General features: G+C 43.8%; 1 protein-coding gene and 1 long non-coding RNA gene across 2 annotated transcripts; one reads left to right on the top strand and one right to left on the bottom strand.

Moving 5' to 3' along the window:
- Positions 1 to 3,680: 3,680 nt before the first annotated feature.
- On the bottom strand, positions 3,681 to 6,280 carry LOC308408407 (POU domain, class 3, transcription factor 4-like). The gene has a single exon (XM_080900628.1). It carries the CDS (start codon positions 6,167 to 6,169, stop codon positions 5,084 to 5,086), a length of 1,086 nt encoding a protein of 361 aa, XP_080756754.1. The 5' UTR covers positions 6,170 to 6,280; the 3' UTR covers positions 3,681 to 5,083.
- Positions 6,281 to 7,223: 943 nt separating this feature from the next.
- LOC308408408 lies at positions 7,224 to 12,082 on the top strand. The gene is made up of 2 exons (XR_013973790.1): positions 7,224 to 7,271; positions 11,239 to 12,082. It is a non-coding gene; the product is annotated as an uncharacterized lncRNA (long non-coding RNA).
- Positions 12,083 to 17,630: the final 5,548 nt, after the last annotated feature.

The following is a 17,630-nucleotide window of genomic DNA, read 5'->3' as shown; positions in this document are numbered from 1 at the left end:
GGCAGTGGCTGTCATCGGCCCACTGTGCGCGTGTTCGCGCGCGCGCGCTCCTGCAGCTAATAAAAGCGGGAGAATTAATGGAGTGAGCGCGTGTGATAATGAGTTAATGTGGAACAAGCAGGACGAGCGGTGATCAGCCCCCTGTCTCAAATGAAGATATCAGACACAGTGATTTACTCACTGCGCCACAAACAGGCCTTTCTTCTGTGTGTGTGTTTCCACGTTCGTGGGTTCCCCTATAAACCTGGCACTTTGTACAGCTTAATCGTGGGCCACGTGTGACCACCCTAACGTCACATCAACAAAAAAGTGCAGCCTGGAAAATGTCAAGCTGTACTGTATCGCTTTGTGTTCACATGTTGCTTAATTGATGGATCACACTGCACAGCGGTAATATAGCTTTAATTGACTGCAAAGGCATGAATGACACAGCCTAGACAGAGAGGAGCAACCGGATGTCAGAGGCAGCTGTTCCACTGACACGATTTTTATTATTAATTACTGACCCGGTGTGTGTGTGGGGGGGGGGGGGGGGGGGCACACTAGTGATTCTGGGATTTTAAAGGGCTTCATCAGTGACTCCACTCATGTGAGAAACCTGGAAAACTCACACATACAAAAACTAAATTTATGCTTTTGCCAGGAGAGATGGAGCAATCCTTTCTGGAAGAGTCAAACCCACCCAACCTAACAGTTAGCCGACCCTGGTGTCACAATACCAGAGCTGAGGAGGTGAAACTGATTTCAGCTTACACCTGTTTGCAGATGCGCCCCCTTTCTCCCTCCTCATCCTCACCCTGCTTGCTTTTCTTCTGTCTCTCCACCGTCCAGTTGGAAGGTATACAGAGCTGACTGTCCTCCAGTGCATCAGCACCAGCGGCGATAAAGCAGCTGTGAAGTTTGCTCTCTCTCACTGAGACATTGTGCTCCTGCAGGACCAGGAGGTTATAATCCTACAGAGGCTGAAAAATGCTGTGGTGTACATTATAATCGGCCTGCAACAAGTGTGAAACGTGCTGCTAACAAATAGGAACATAAAGACAAGACTCCAAAACAACTAAATCAATTCCCATGAGAGGAAGTTAACTTTTTTTCTTTATGCTCTGAGTCCAGAGCTTATTTATGAAGAATGAATCAAATCTTTCCCTCTTTTCTTCCTCTAGCTTCACCTGAGGCCTCTCAGACTCAGACTGTAAGGTGTGTTTTATTGAAGAGTTTGCTTGTCTCCTTGGAAATCTTTGGATCGTTTTCCATAAACATCCACTATAATAATAACTATTTGCTTTACTTCTTTTTATTCCTGTATCAAACGTTGTCATTTTTTAAATTTCTTTAGTCCGCGTAATAGTGGTCATGTTTACTGAACTTTATTTTAAAGTTTTGGTAGGAATATATGTTTGTCATACAAATCCTGCCAGGTCTTAGGCAGTTCGGATTAGGCAAAAGTGAAAAAAAGAGAAATAAAAATGAGGGGCTGAACTGGTCACATGTGGTTGAATACAGCAGGTATCCAGTTCTAAGCAGAAAGGACGCAGTACGATAGGTAACGCAGCAGACACAGCAAACATTAGGAGAGCGGATCATTTTATACACTTTAAGTTAAAGGAAGAGACAGGACTGGTGTCCAAAAGTGAAAGAACCACGTGGCAGACGAGCAGCCGACATTCATTACTCCCATCCTCTCATGTGGTGCTGCTGTTTGGCTCTTCTCTGTGCTCTTGCTATGGCAGATAGACTGCAGCCCTGTCTAATTAAAGAGAAATGTGATGTTGAGTGTCCTTGCTTTAACCTCCAACGTTTTACTGCAAACAGTATATCAGCCCCTTCTGCTCTTTCCTGCCTTCCCCAGAATCTTTGCACCACCTGAAGTTACTTTAATCACAACGTGTTTCAGTCGTTTCACTGAGCTTGACAGATTGTATTAATATTATTATGATTATGGGCAAAGTAACAGTATTAAAAATACAGGAAAACAGTTTATTTAATGGTTTAACTTTCAGACAGATTCTTTGAAAGAGAGAATAGATTAAAAGAGAACAAAAGGTTAGAAGAGATGTAATTATGAAAAAAAAGAAAAGGTGTGAGTCAGCTGCTCCCATTATAATCTGCACGTAAACAACTCTGCTCATCCTCCAAAACTGCTACTGCACAACTTCACCACTCCTGCCTCTCTATTGTCACTCAGTCACTCAGGATCTGATTCAGAAGCTCAATTATTTGCCAGAGCGCCGAGCCGAGCCAACCTGAAGCGTTTTTTTCTCCTTTTTTTTTTTTTAAATAATTACCTGAAGTTCATCATTCAATACCTCTGAAGTATGCTTTCATCTTGCACCTGTTATCTTTTTCCCCTTCTTCTTCTTTACTCAATATCCTTTACACAATCTCCCCAAGTCAGTCATTTTTAAAACTGGTAAGTTATTCACGCCGAGGTGCTGGTTACTCTTTAAAAACATATTTGGATGGGTTTGCATGGGGAAGGAGAGGTGGAAGAGGCTCAAGGATACCGCAGCGCCGCCGTGGACCTTGGCTTGCTTTGCTTTATTTGCTCGGCTTCTGGGTTCTTCCTTCCTTCCAGGGTCATTTTCTTCCTCCCAGAAGCTGGGGATTATTTCAGACTAAAATAGATGGATAGAATCAATCAGCCATGGTTTTACTTTTCTCTTCTTCTACATTACCCCCCCCCCCCTCCTCTTCACCTCCACCCTCACACCCTTTTCTTTCCCCTTCTCCTCCCTCTCCTCTCTCCTCTCTCTCTCTCTGTCTCCCCCACCCCCCTCTCAGGGCTGCAGACTGAGGAGATGCATAAATTCAGACACATTAGTATTCCAGTCAGGCTCCCCATTTCAAGGCAAGGCCTAGCACCCTTCCGCTTCTCCTCTCCTCCCTCTCCCTCTTTCACTTTCCCTCTCCAGATCTATTTTTGAAACATTTAAGCAGTACTGAATGCATCTACTTATTTCCAAAACCATCCCTAAATTATTTTGGGGCATTATGATGTTTTTCTTTCTTTTTTCTAAAGGGGGAGTACAGCTTTATTTTGCCCTGGCATGGCCAATTATACACAGCCATAGCCTTTGAAATGAGATTCATCTGCTTCTGATTGTGTGTGTGTGTGTGTCTGAGTATATGTGTGTCATTGTGTTTTGCTGTCAGGCCCAGCGGCCCAGGCGATAAATCACGCATGTCTGATTGAGAAGGGCAGAGGGCCCGGACAATAACATTTCAGTGGAACTGCAGGAGAAAGCATCTCAGTTTGCAGTGCAGGGTCTCTGTGAACCACTGGATATTTTACAGCTGTTAGTTGTAGAGATTTATTTATTTATTTGTTATTTATTTGGCAAAAGATGCCTCTTGACATGACATTGAGGCCAAGTGAAGGTTACGCGGCCTAACAATATAATTCACCTAAATATAAGAGTTTGAAAGCAGCATTAAGGGACTGATCTGGTGACTTTGCAGAATTAATCACAAGCTCAGCTCGAACCATTTCCCACACAGAATGCTCCACATTATATACAAGCTTTTAAAAGCAATATTTTTTTAAAGTGCTGTGATTCATTTAAATTATTGCTTTGTTTCCATAACAATAAGAGGAAGCTGTGATTTAAAAAAACAACTTCTGAATAGTCTTTACTTTTCTAAAAAAAAAAAAAAAAAAAAAATCAGAAGCTGACTTCTGCTTCGGACAGTGAGCAGTTGTAGCAAGAAATGGTTTATTACAACATACATAGTTTATTTCAAAAACATAATACAAGCTTTATACTGAAAATAAATAATTACTTGAGCTGTCATTGAAATTTGGAATAAAACCGCCGAAACAGTTCATTCAGTCTTATTGAAAATAATTTTTTTCTTTGTTTTTTGATTTTTAAATTTTTCGCGTGTTTGTTTGCTTTTTTCTTTCTCTTAAAACACTGCTAATCAAGTGCGTGAATAACTAAGATCATTTATTTAAATTAATGACTTCAAAAGGGTAATATATAAAACTGTACAATATTCGAAAAAATACTTAAGAAATAAACCAAATAACAGGAGTATTTAAGATTATAAAATTTCGATAGTGAACGTACATTAAAATTATAGGCAGGTGTATAGCGTTGCTTTCTAGACTCTCGGCTCTTTCGTGTCCTTTTTCAGAGTCCGCACAGTTTAAATGGTCGAAGATGATCGAAATAAAAAAAGAAGTAAATGAATAAATAGAGCTGCAACTGCGCGTGGCTTCGTACAACCCTCGTAAGCTACAGGCCAAAAGTAAAAGAAAGCAAAACAGTCCTCCAAGAGTCATGTAGAGTGGCTGCACAGCTGGAATGAGGGCCTAAGGTTGCAAATGCACAAAAAGAAAAAAAAAAAATACAGATCTTCTACGTTACAAAGTAAATGACTGTAAATATGAGGAGAACTAAGGCGTTGGAAAAGCCCGAGGGGGAAGCGTGAGGTGGAGTGTAAAAAATGGCCTCTGGTGCTGGTACAAATCAATTAAGAACAGTAACATTATTATTATTATTATTATTATTATTATTATTGTTATTATTGGTGTTGTTGTTATTATTACTGGTTCCACGCCGCCGATCGTGGGTACAACGGGAGCACGGCGTGTGTGAGGAAAGCCACGAAAACAACAATAAAAACAAAACCATCAGTCCCATCTTATCGTTATTACCGAGCTGATGTTAAAAACGGTGACACACACACGCACACGCATACACACACACGCACAAACCAAAGGCGCTGGCAGGTTATTAGGCACATTTTTTGTATGTATATCCGTGATGGAGAGAAAAAAAAGTGGCGGGCTCTCCCAAAAAAGAAAATAGAAAAAGAAAGGTGATCTGGAATGTGATGTTTGATATGCCGCTATAGGATAATGCCCTCGTGGCAGGAAAAACAATGACGAAGGCTGAACAGGTATCTCTGTTATTGTTTCAGTGCTGGAGGCATCCGGGCGAGTCTGTACCGGGACAGGTGCGGAGGGCTACAAGGTGCCACCGCGCGTCCGAGCGCTCGAGAGTCTGCACCGGGTGGAGGTGGAGGTGTGTGTCGGAGGGGGTGGGGGGCGTGGGGGGGATTCCTCCAGGTGCTTCGGTCAGAGATCATGGCACGAGGAGGCGTCTCCCGCGCTCCCGCTGTGAGAATAGGGTCCCTCGTGGGGCGGCTGCTCTCCGGGCGGTGTCATGCGCTTCTCCTTCTGCCTCCGGTTGCAGAACCACACGCGCACCACCTCCTTCTCCAACTGAAGCGAGTCCGCCAGCGACGTGATCTCCTGCGCGGAAGGCTTGGGACACTTGAGAAAGTGCGTCTCGAGAACTCCCTTCACGCTCACTTCGATGGACGTCCTCTTCTTCCTCTTTCTCCCCTGAGCTGCTATCTTGTCTATACTGCTGGAGCTGCCCGTGGACGAGTCCGCCTCCTCCAGCCACTTGTTCAGCAGCGGCTTTAGTTTGCACATGTTTTTAAAGCTCAGCTGCAAAGCCTCGAACCTGCAGATAGTAGTTTGGGAAAAGACGTTACCGTACAGCGTGCCCAGAGCCAAACCCACGTCCGCCTGCGTAAAGCCCAGTTTGATTCTCCTCTGTTTGAACTGCTTGGCAAAGTGCTCCAGCTCGTCCGAAGTCGGCGTTTCCTCGTCGGAGTGGTCGTGGCAGTGGTGTCCGCCGAGGTCGCTGTGCTCGGGGCTAAGTGTGTCCCTGAGGCCCGGGTGCATGCCTTGGCCCTGCGGGTTGGGTGGAGGTGTGAGTCCCCCGTGGTCCAGCATGCCGTTGACAGTGAAGCCCGTCTGGGAGTAGATGTTGATCTGCTGCCCGCTGGTGATCGAGGAGTTGTGGGACACCGGAGTACCCCAGGCTCCCGGGTGGTTGCCATGGTTGTTGTGATGAGGAGAGTGATGCGCTACGTGCGGAGAGCGGTGATGGATGATGCCGAGCTGGAGGTCTTCTCGGCCCGGTTTCACGTCCTGCTGCTCCATGGAGGCCGACCAGGGGCTCCCCTCCGACAGGTTGCTTGCCCACTGGTGCCCGAGGGAGTGCCCGTTCTGGACACTTTGCAGGTAGTCACTCTGGAGCAGTTTCTGATGTCCTCTGTAGGGGCTAGCAGGCTGCATGGCCTGGCTCTCCGGGTGGATCATGGGACTGGAACTGAGCAGGGTGTAGGGGCTAGAGGCAGCTGTGGCCATGCTGGCTGCTCAACCCCACTAATGCTACTGAAGAGAGGGAGCAGCTCAGCCTCTGACATCTCCCTCTCTCCGGAGGCTCAGCAGCAGCTTGGGAGTGACTGACAGCCTCCACCACCACTCACAGTCCGACCGAGACGCGGTGACGACACGTCTCCGCCAATGACGGCGCACACCCGAAACCTCCGCCTCCGGCAGCAGAGCTGCGGGTAGGAAAAGGTTTACAGGCTGTCGAACCGGAAGTGTGTCGGAGTGCTGGTCCAGTGGGTCTGGCTGTGGAATGATGTGAGCGTGGAGCGCAGTTCCTGTTTATTAATTAAAGTTTCCAACTGATTTACGCACGAGTTTATTGCTGCTCCTGTCACCCTTGAGCGCGTGCAAAGAAGGAGATTAAAGCGCAATGGCATTTCTTAGACGTGCCAGCACTTAATTTAAAAGGATACAATTAAACTAAGAGCAGTTCTCACTGCTAATTATTAACTTGGAGAATATTTCCTCAGGTGTTTGTAGAATGACACGTCTGGAGAGAGTGTTTCAGGCAAAATTGCTTTACGCACGGGCTATCCATAATCCCGAGCTTGTGAAAATATAACACACATGTTTGACTTTACTCTTGCCGTCTTTCTCTCCAAAACTGGAATATTCATAAAACACATAGAGATATGAAATAATATTTCTACAAGAGCCCAAAATCCACATCTGCTCACCTGACACATTTTCCCAGAAGGAAAACGTCTCCATGTTACACACGTTCAAAGAGATAAACGCGAGCACAGCCAGTAGACACTTATCATTCCCAGTATTTAAGAATCTCATCAGGTCTTCTCAGAGTTGGGGAAAAAAAGATCTGCAAATCAGCGAGCTAACTTAGCGGCGTAATTATATTTGCCATTAGAAGACTGCGTTGCAATCTCCTTATTGGTCTGAAATTCCATTAAATATATTGCTCGAGCTCCCAGGTTAAGCTTGATTTAAATTTGCATACATTTTCATACATTTAGAAGAAATAAAAGAAGGCTGCAGCCACCAGAAAGTCATTAAAGAGCGCCGAGTATAGCCGAGCTACACGCTGCTGGTGGAAGACAGAGGAGGAGGCCGGAGCAAGGTGAGCTGACCGCGGGCTATAGAACTTCGGACAGGGATGTGCTGGAGGGTGGACGGGGCCTCGATAACCGTGGTGGGGTGGGGGTGACAGACGGGCAGTTAGCTGTGAGGATGGCAGGATGTTTGCGCTCTTAACTCTTACATGGTGCAGTAGATTCGCCTGTGGATGGAAGGATAATTAATCAGATACGTTTTGTCGTGTCTTTATTCTCATTCTGCTGCGGCCTTACGTGTAAATTCCCTATGTGTCTGCGTCTGTGGAAGTTGGGTGAAAGTGGCTGAATATTTGATGTGAATGGCAGTGTTGTTCCAGTGGCCTAGTTTGCTGAATTGGGTTGCTTCGTTTGGAGCTGTTATGGGACTGGAGGTGGGGGGGGGGGAGAGAATTAAATGCAAAATATAAAGTTATTGCGCAGCGTTAGTAGCGGCTCCCGCAGTTTCATACGTGTCATATTAAATGACACGCACCGTGAAGTGATTTTGGAGGATGGGGGTCTCCATTTCAAAAGAAATAAAAAGGATCTTCCTGGGAAAAAAACAATTAATTAATTATATGTAAGACGAAAAATTGAACAAAATGTAAGATTTTAAATTCAGATTTACTCAAACTAAATTTGAATATAAAAAACATTTTTTTTTCTCTTTCTTTTTCATTTTCGGGTCTTTACAAAGATGAAGTCTGCGGGTTTTTTTGTGGTGCATAAAGCAGACAGGAGAGGGACTTTGAGAGGGGGCTGTATTGCTCTCGATAGTCTAAGTTTCTAAGTGTAACAGATGCTTCTCTAGAAACTGCTCCTTGTGCCGATTCCTTTTATTCGCGTCAACATTTTTCTGCCGTCGAGCGCGTTTCCATAGCGAGGCGAATAAAAGGCAAATCCCCGCTCCGCGCCTCCAATAAAGAGCCCATTCACAGATAACCCGAGCCAGCCCTGCTACACTTACACCACGCACTAACACTGCAGACTCTATCTTAAACCAGTGCGCACTAGTGCTAAATAACTCCAACTAACTGACTTATCATTTCTTCATTTTATTTTTATTTTATGTGTGTGTCTTTGTGTGTTAGTGTTGCTTCGTGGAGCGTTTGTTCAGCGGCTTGTTTGTGTTTGCCTGGCGGCTGTAAGCGAGTCTTAACCAGTGATTATCTTCTGACTCGGGCTGTTTACTGTATAAGCAGAGAAGGAAATAAATAGATTTGTTTCACGACTTCATTTAGGCAGACTAAAATAAAATTATAAGGTAAACAAGAAAACAAAAATGGATTCAGTTTTCAGGAAAAAGGAAAAGAAAAGCAGTGTCCCTCCTTCCTCGCGTGGCACGCGTGGGACTGTAAATAAATGCTTCTATTTACACTAAAAAAAAGAAACAGATTCACTCAAAACCGAATGCGAGTAGAGTGTCATATCCACCGTCATGTTTATTAAGGTCTCTAATAAACCGCGTATTGATTGCAAGTTTGAAACATGCACTCGCGAGCGCAACATTTGTGTTCAGCACTGCTGATTAATATCTCATGTGAGGTCACTTTAATTATATATATGCCGCAGAACAGAGCAGAGAGAGACAACATGACAGGTTTCCTTTGGAGAGTCTGAGTCTTGGCTCTATGATGTTTCTAACTTTAAAGGCATTGTTACATTTTTTCCTCTTATAATAATTGACAAGTGCTTCAGTTTTATTGTTATAGTTTGGAAGCTTTTCCCCAAAAAAATATTATTTAAAAAAAATGACAGTGGAGTTGCGTTTCATATGCAAGGTTAGAACTGCAGCTGACAGTCGTGAAGTATTTTATATTGTTTTATTTTGTTTTATTTTGTTTTATTTTTTTTGCCTCGATCTTGGCCGTTCAGGTCACAACATTAATGCTGTAGCTTTTCTATAAATCAGACTCAGTCTGCTGTGGAGACAGCTCTGGGCCTCGGGGCGGGACCTGCCACTTGGTGTCGTGACCTTTGCAAACTTTCCCCACGAAGCTTAAATCTCTGCTCCTCGGTGTTAGAAGCGTGCATGACATAAACGTTATTTCCCGGCTTGTTTCCTATCAAAATAAGAAGGGGGATGAAAACACTTTTATTAATTTGTATTTATGAGGTTCTTGTAGTTTATTTTTCATAAGCACATTTTTTATCATCATCATTATTATTATTATTATTATTATTATTATTATTATTATTATTATTATTATTATTATTATTATTATTATTATTATTATTGTTGTTGTTGTTGTTGTAGTTTCTTTGGTTTGGCTTCTTTTAAAGGAATCTCGATCCATCCATGTCACCTCTGAGTCTAAACTTGTGCTTGTGCTCTCATCCCTGACACCCGCCGCGCACACTTTACAAGCTCCCAGACAGTAAAATCGATATCCCCATTAACCCGTGACGTCGCTAATAAAGGATAGTGACACCGGAGGGGAGTGTGTGTTTGTGAGGGGGGGGGGGGGGGGGGGGGGGTGCGTCTTTTACAGAAACACACCCGAAACTAAAATGTCTTTTAAAAATTATTTATCATTTTTTTAAAGCGCTGGTTTTGACACGGAGCTGTCAGTCACAGACTCCATTGTTACCTCTGTGTTTGTGTCCAGCAGAGGTTTTAAACACACACACACACACACACACACACACACACACACACACACACACACACACACACACACACACACACACACACACACACACACATCGGACACGCCAGTGAGTGAGTGTAGCCGACGTGGAGCTAAAACTCATCCCCATGAGAGCACGCCGGTGTAAATGTACATTCATAATGCATGAAGCCAGGTGCGTTTGTTTGGTCTGCACTGTTCAAGAGGCAGTTTGTCTCACTGTGTGTGTGAGAGAGAGAGAGTCAGACATCTGCGCATCATGGCATAGAGAAGGTCTTCAACAGGTTTAGAATGAAGACTTTTGTGGAAACAAATCTATGTGAAGGTTATCCCATTTTCAGATTTTCCACCGGAAAAGTCCATTATGTTATTTATGGGGCGGGGGGGGGGGGTAGATAACGGGGGTAGATAACGTCTAACATGGGCACTGGTGATCAGAGCTTTAGCACTGCAGCAACACAAAATGTGTCATTCATTAAGAACAAATTTTTATAAAATGTTACTTTTATTTTGAAAATTTCCCCCCTCAAACAGAGATTAACAAGACCTTTCCTGCTTCCTGTGACCTCTAACATTTATTTAATCTGTGAAGGAAAAGTGCAGTGAACAGATTTGGGGAGGGAGATCTTAGATTAAATTTAAAAAGCAGTGGAAAATTTCATGCAGATAGGTTCAATGAATCTATTTAGCAGTCTCAGGCTATGGGGGATCAGGTTAATAGTTATTTTGTCTGTTTTTCTTGTTGTTATTATTATTATTTATATTGTTTTCCCCACATAAACAGATGTCCTAAAAATACAAAATGAAAAAGAATCAATACACAATTAATCAAGCATCATGACTATATCATTTTTAAAGTAATAAGTAAAGTAAAATACAGAAATATGCAATCAAAATAATGTTTAAATTGCAAAGTCCCTCTAAAATGAAGTCATTTAATTTTCCTGGAGGATTCAGAAGGACACAGAGTCCAGCAAAGACTTTGAATAAATGTCTAAGGTGTGGATATTAGTATTCCAACTATGATGCGAATCCCAGCGTAAAATTGTTTTTGGGTTTGTAGTTAATTAGAAAATGAATTCAGTCAAAACAACACACACAGGCCCGGGGTCAGGGAGTCTTTCAGCTCCCCGAAACGTCTTCAGTCTTTACACGCAGAGAACAAACACTCTCTGCAAAAGCAACTGTTGGAATATTATTATTATTGTTATTATTATTATTTTTTCTCTATCTGCAAGGATTTGAAACGCCCGAAAAAAATAGAAACTGTTTGTCCCTCTTGCCTTCTGTCAAACAAAGGTAATGTTTGTCAAAGAGATTATTCACTGCTCTGTGTGTGTGTCTGTGTGTGTGTGTGTTACAGGTGCTGTTTGCAGAAGAGGCTAGAATATTGTTCCTGGGTCAGTGAAGGCACCACAGCTGGTAAAAAAAAAAAGAGAAAAAGATCTACATAACATTAGCATATGTTAAACTTCAAACTGTTCACACAGACACACGTGAACATAAACACAGAATATCTTTAAAAGAGACCCATGAAGAAGAGTAAGAGTCTACAGAAATGTGATGTATGCTCTTCAGACCCTCTCCAGCTCCTCGTCCACATGCCCTTCTTCTGCTCCTCTTCTGCATTGAGAGCCGAGAGCTTGGGGAGGAGGAGTTGGGGGTGTTTCTGAGGCCTTTGATGGCACCAACGAGCAGGAGAAAAGGACTCCGGAGAAAAGAAGGGCGAGAACTTATCCACTAAAGATCTACCTTTCCTCTTGCCGAGTTTTCCTTCAAATCACCCTCAAAAGTCAAATGCAGTCTGCGTTTAATGAATGGCCCTGCTGAATTTTATGTAGAATATGAGCAAGTTCTCTGCCACAGCTAAACAACCAGCCAGCACAACATTCCTTCCCTTGTGGCCTACAAAGCCACACACACACACACACACACACACACACACACACACGCACACACACACACACACACACACACACACACACACACACACACACACACACACACACACACAGGTCCCTCTGAAGGAGCAGGCGGAGCCGGCAGTTGCACATCTGCATTTCAAACACAGACTCTCTGGGATTCATTATTAATTAGCCTGCTGAGCCCTGGAGGACTGGTGATGCTGCCATCACACACACACACACACACACACACACACACACACACACACACACACACACACACACACACACACACACACACACCTCATGACCTCTTTGCCCCCTCTACGTGAGCGTTGCTTTCCTCCCTCAGATCCCGTCACCTCCCCCTGATTTCCCAGCTCAGTGTAACGGTAAGGATGATGAATTACAGCGGTAGATGGTTTTATTAAGCAAAGCACAGTGTATGCTGTGTTTAAACCATCATAATCAATCCAGTTGTTTATCACAGCAGAATGCTAAATGACACACAAGCCCGGAGAGCTGTCCTGGTACTTACATCACCTCAATAAACGACGCAAAACTCCCCTCTGCCTTTGTTCACCTCGTTCTTCGCCGTTCGTCGGAAATGCAAAGTTGTGCTTTTTGGGGATTTTTTTGCTTGTCTCTAATTCGGGACTGTGTTTTCTGCATGTGCAGCTCTGCGCATTAACCTCCACCAGCGGCACACAGAGGCACATCAGAAAGACGCATACGGTGATTATGCATGAGCAACGGTGTCTCCAGGGCCTATGAGAGTGAGACAGAGAGAGAGCAAGAGAGACATCAAACACATCGAAGCAAGAACACTCTGTCGACAACACACGTCCCGAGTTGGGGGCGACGCAGTTTGCGAAAATAAACACGTTGGGGAGAAACAAACACGCTGTCTTTTTGGGTTTATAGATTTCTCTGCTATTGTGTGTCCCTGCTTTGGCCCACGGTTGAATTAGCATGCAGGAGGCCGACGCTGGAGATCGTTCAAGAGCATCAGATTGCGCAGGATGGGCTGCTGACTGCTAATATCCGAACACGGAACACGTCTTTCTTTTATTAATTGAAAGGCTTTCTCGCAGCTACTGAAAATTGAAGAAGTTGGCGCAACATGTGTGTCCATCCAGCAGTCCATCATTACAGCTCAGATACTATTACCATTGCCACAGGGGCCATAAAGTGGGCAGACTGTGATCTCCCACTCCACATCATCACCTCTCCTACTGGCTCGCCCAAGGCTATAACCTGGGCTCTGATAGGGCAAGAGGCTCTGGCAGTAATCTGAACATAATAATTGAACAGGACTCGGTGATCAGCTCCTGCATCTAAAGTCTTACATTTAGGCCTCGCAGTGGCTGAAGCTGCTGCTCGGCTGTCACCTTCTATCGCTGCTCAAACTGCACGAGAGTAAATTATACCCACATACTGCAGCATCCCTGCGAGGGTCAGCGCCTCTTGAACCAATTTGATCTGATTCAGAGCCAGCAGTGGACCTCCATGGAGCACACACACACACACACACACACACACACACACACACACACACACACACACACACACACACACACTTCCTGGATTTGTAGAGATGGCTGTGTAGCAGTGCAGCATGAGTTTGAAAGGGGAAAAGACCACTTGTGGACAACACAGCGGAGCCTTTGTTAGATGTGTAACGAAGAATGTGGGGCAATCGAAAAATCTGCACAAATGTTGTTACAAGTTCTTACTCCGAAAGGGAATTCTCGATCCCGGTTCCGAGCATTCCCCCTCGGCACCAGCGCTTTCCTTCAAAGGAATGTACATATGATTTTTGGTTTCATACCAATTCCACCTGGAGTCTCGAAGGGAAGAATAACAAATATGGGAAACATTTAATCCAGAATAATATGTTTATCCAGAGACCTGTGGACTCGGGGAGGAATGGACCCCCTCTGATGTGGTCTGCTGCCAGTGTGTGTGTGTGTGTTTGAGTTGGATGTGTAAGACCCTCCACCCCCTGGGGCCAGGAACTTTGGGTGAGGAGGAAGAGAGGCCTAACACACTCTCAGATTTCGAAAGTGTGTTTGTGTGTGAGGTTTGTTAGTGTGCATGGGATACAGGATGTGACCAAGTCGGGCAGCAAGTAAGGAGCTGGACAGAACCGCAGTAAAAACCAGAAGCGGCTCAGTGATGCTGTTGATAATGAAAACATAAATTTAAACTTGCTAACCTCCCTCTGTATTTCTGCAAGTGGGGTTAAGTGTTCAGAAAATACTCAAAACTTGAAGAAAAATCCAGTTTGATTGCAGCTGTTTTGTTTTTTCGTTTGTTTTTTGGCACCATTTTTGGGGAGATTTGTGAATTTTGCAACAAAGTCACACAATGTTGGAGGGTTAGGGTTAACCCAAAGGAGACTAAACTTTTTCCTAATTCATGCTACCCTGCCCTTTAACCTATGACAATGAAGCATTGCATACTAAAATGGTGTATTTGTCATCTTCGTTACACATATGGTTGGAGAGGAATTAGCTGAAATCTTTGGCTTCTAAAAGCTATAAAAACTTGAGGTTTTAAGATATATTCATGCAGTGTGTGAGTTTGTGAAGTTATGGCATCAGTTATGGCACTGAAAAAAAGTGTGTTGTGCAGCACTCTCCGTGCCCTTTCATATTTGGTTTCTTGAAATTTTCTTTCAAGGTTAACTTTGACTTTGGACGCTAACAGTGAAGGTCAAGGTCAAATGTTTTTCCAGCCTAGGTACACATGTTCCACAAGGCCTAGTTTATTGTTGTGAAGTTTGCAGGCCATCTGTAAGAAATTATGGGATTTCTAAGAAAATTAAATCATCTTGAGCTGATTTTGGTATCTACCATCAGACCAAATGATATCTTGAAAACTGTGAATGCTAAACTGCTAACAAATACACAGGCAAACAAACAGAACTGATTACATACTCTGTCCCTTCTGGGAAATAATAATAATAATAATATTTCATTCGATCCATTGAATAGAGTTACTTTGCATAATTCCCAGTTCAAAAGCAGTGACACAGTTCAGCCTCTGTCTTTAGCTATTAGCACGCTTTACTCTCTAAAGCTCCAGTCAGCCATTTTTTGAGGTTATTTAATTGAAAAAAAGAATGTTGTAATCATAAATATACATAGTTTAGTATGTCACTGCGTATTCCAACAAATTATGTTGATGTTCATGAACTTAGAATCAATCCATTAAAAAAACATAGGAGCAGTAACGGTAGCTAGCAGAGGCTAACAACAGCTAGCAGAGGATATTAGCAGCTAACAAAAACAGGAGCGCTTACTGAGAGGAAAGTTCAGGATATCCTCAATGACTCATCTCAGTATCACTGTCACCGGACACAAGTGAACTTCACAGACTTATCAACGTGTTCCTTTCACAAAGAATAAACAGACATGGACACCATCTGAGGTAAACATCGGACTGACAGCCTACCCTCACTACAAATAAATGATAGCCGGACTTGTTAAGATTATACACTTGATGTGGGCGAAGTAAGAAATCAGAATTTAGTTGACTGCAATCTGCAATTTAATCATGTCCAACAGTTTTACATGCTGTATCTTTAAACCAGCTTTCTTCTGATTGGAAACCCCCCAAAACACTTTTGCACTCTTAAGTCGCGCTCAGATAGAAAATGCTAGACGCTGTAAGCTGGCTCCTAGCACATGCAACAACTCCGGGTGTGTTTGCATGGCAGGTGAGCCTCTAAATGATCACACTGTTCCTATCCTCCTTCTCTGTAAGTGTAAAGGCCCTTCGATCAGAATCAAAATGTTTTGCACAACCAGAAACTTGTGATGATTTAGCATCTAGCTGTGACTTACAGCCAAACTCTGCTGCAGATTATTTCATGGTCATGCAGGTCATAGCTTTGACCAACAAATGATTGAATGGCAGCACAGATTTGACCATCAATCACAAGTCACATCACAACTGTGTTTCCGCCCATGATGATCCCACTGTCATAAAAAGCCACAGCAAACTCTTTGTCAACATTTACAATACACTGTGATGGCATTTGGGATATGTAACCCAACAGCCATTTTTTACCAGCTTATGAACACTGTCTTGAGTGACCTTCCATCCTGCAATTTGTACCTGGATATATCTATTGCCACTCTAGCAACTTTTGCAGCTCTTTCACCTCAAACTTGGCAAAGTGTGAGTTTGGGAAGGCTTTCGTGACAGATCTAGGTAAACAGATTGGATGTGGGCAAGTGTGTCCCTAACAGCAGTGGCGGCTGCCATCTTGGCCTACCCTATACCCACCACAAGTCACTTTGGCCGTTTCTAGGTTTAGTTGGGTATTACAAGCTTTTATGCCATCACTTCTCAGCAGTAGTCTGGAAAGACATAAAAATTCTGTATCCTATGTATCATAAAGGCTCTGGAAGTTTGCTAATCTGTCTTTTGTGCTTCCGGCCCAGTTGGATCTCTCTGGTTGATGTGGATGAGTTGGGGAAAGGTAGAAATGGTGGTTTTAAACTCACGTAGTAGGAAGAGACTGCTAGTTAATGTGAATGCTGATGAAACGTGAGAATTTGCCTTTTACAAAAACAAACCCAACATGGCATCACCTCTGCATACTATAAACATATCAGTATGCCAAAAGTACTAAATCCGACTCTTGCTCTTTCCTTGCTGACGCTTGCTGACGGCTGCTTCCCTCTGAATGAAGGTCTTATTGTGGCAATGTCAGCTGTCTCAAGGGCATCCAGAACAAAGAAGCTTTTCAGCCCTCTGCATATCCTCCACTCATCCTTTACTCTCTCACTTCGCTCTCTTTTCGCTCAGTCTCGCCCTGTTCAGTCTGACTCCCGTATCATGGAAACGTCTCATTTGTTTGCACGTTTTCGTCTTTTTCCCCCTCCTCACAGCGTTCTCCCCTCTGCGTTTTCCTGTGAGAGGGATCGTTGCTGGTGAGCACGCGTGCAGGAGCGGGTTAATGTATATAAAATTATAAAATATTAAAGGATTAATCCCTTGGCAGGTTTTGTGATTTTTAGATCCCAGATGCAGACTGGGCTTCCACTGTTGTGTGAGTGCGCGTGCGTGTCTTTCGGTGCTCGCGTAAATGTCCTGCATGTATCTGTGCCTGGCAGAGTGTGGAGGCAGGAGGAGAGGGATGCACGGAGGCAGCAGCAGCTGGTGGAGATACACAGTGTCAAGAGAGCTCGCAGATACACAGAGAGAGAGGACAACAGAGGATGCCTCCTTGGCCGACTGTGTGGAAGGGGGGGACAGTGGAGCATAACAAACAGGATCCACCTTTCTGCTTGGCTAATTTTCTCCATTAAAACAGCCCAGCAGTGGCCTCAGCAGTCCACCAGCTGGAACAGAGGTTATTTTAGTGCCTGTCTTTCACCAGGGTGTGTGTGTCACTTGCATCTATTCTGGCATATGAATCTGCAGATTGGGGAAGCATAAAGATCTTCCATAGGAACAGTTTCAATACACCAATGTTAATTTCCTTCCCTGCAGTCGTGCATAAACAAATAAAATCTTCACAGTTGTCTGCTGGATGTTTTTTTCTCTCTCCCTGCTGGGTGTAGCTATAATATGTTCACTGCTGATATTGATGCACATGCTCATATTTGCCCAGTCATCTCTTTATGTGGCTAAAGTCATCAGCCCTCCTTTTCCTATGTCTCAGTCAGATCCTAAACTAATCCCCAACCCTGCTACTCTGACAAGAAAATCCTCTGTTTTAATGCATGCACACACACACGGCGTCTTCCTCTTTCACCTCCCTGCCCTCGCACCCCCCATCATTCAAACGCACACACATGCCACACACTTTCAGGTTTATCCCTCTGTGTACCTG

Source organism: Rhamphochromis sp. 'chilingali' (assembly GCF_963969265.1).
Source record: "Rhamphochromis sp. 'chilingali' genome assembly, chromosome: 13".
In the NCBI taxonomy this organism is placed as follows: domain Eukaryota; kingdom Metazoa; phylum Chordata; class Actinopteri; order Cichliformes; family Cichlidae; genus Rhamphochromis; species Rhamphochromis sp. 'chilingali'.
The sequence above is the reverse complement of the archived record's forward strand: the minus strand, read 5'-3'. Positions and strand labels throughout refer to the sequence as shown.

Bases quoted from the DNA above. Each gene is read 5' to 3' on its own strand.
- LOC308408407 (XM_080900628.1), bottom strand. From the start codon at position 6,169: ATGGCCACAGCTGCCTCTAGCCCCTACACCCTGCTCAGTTCCAGTCCC.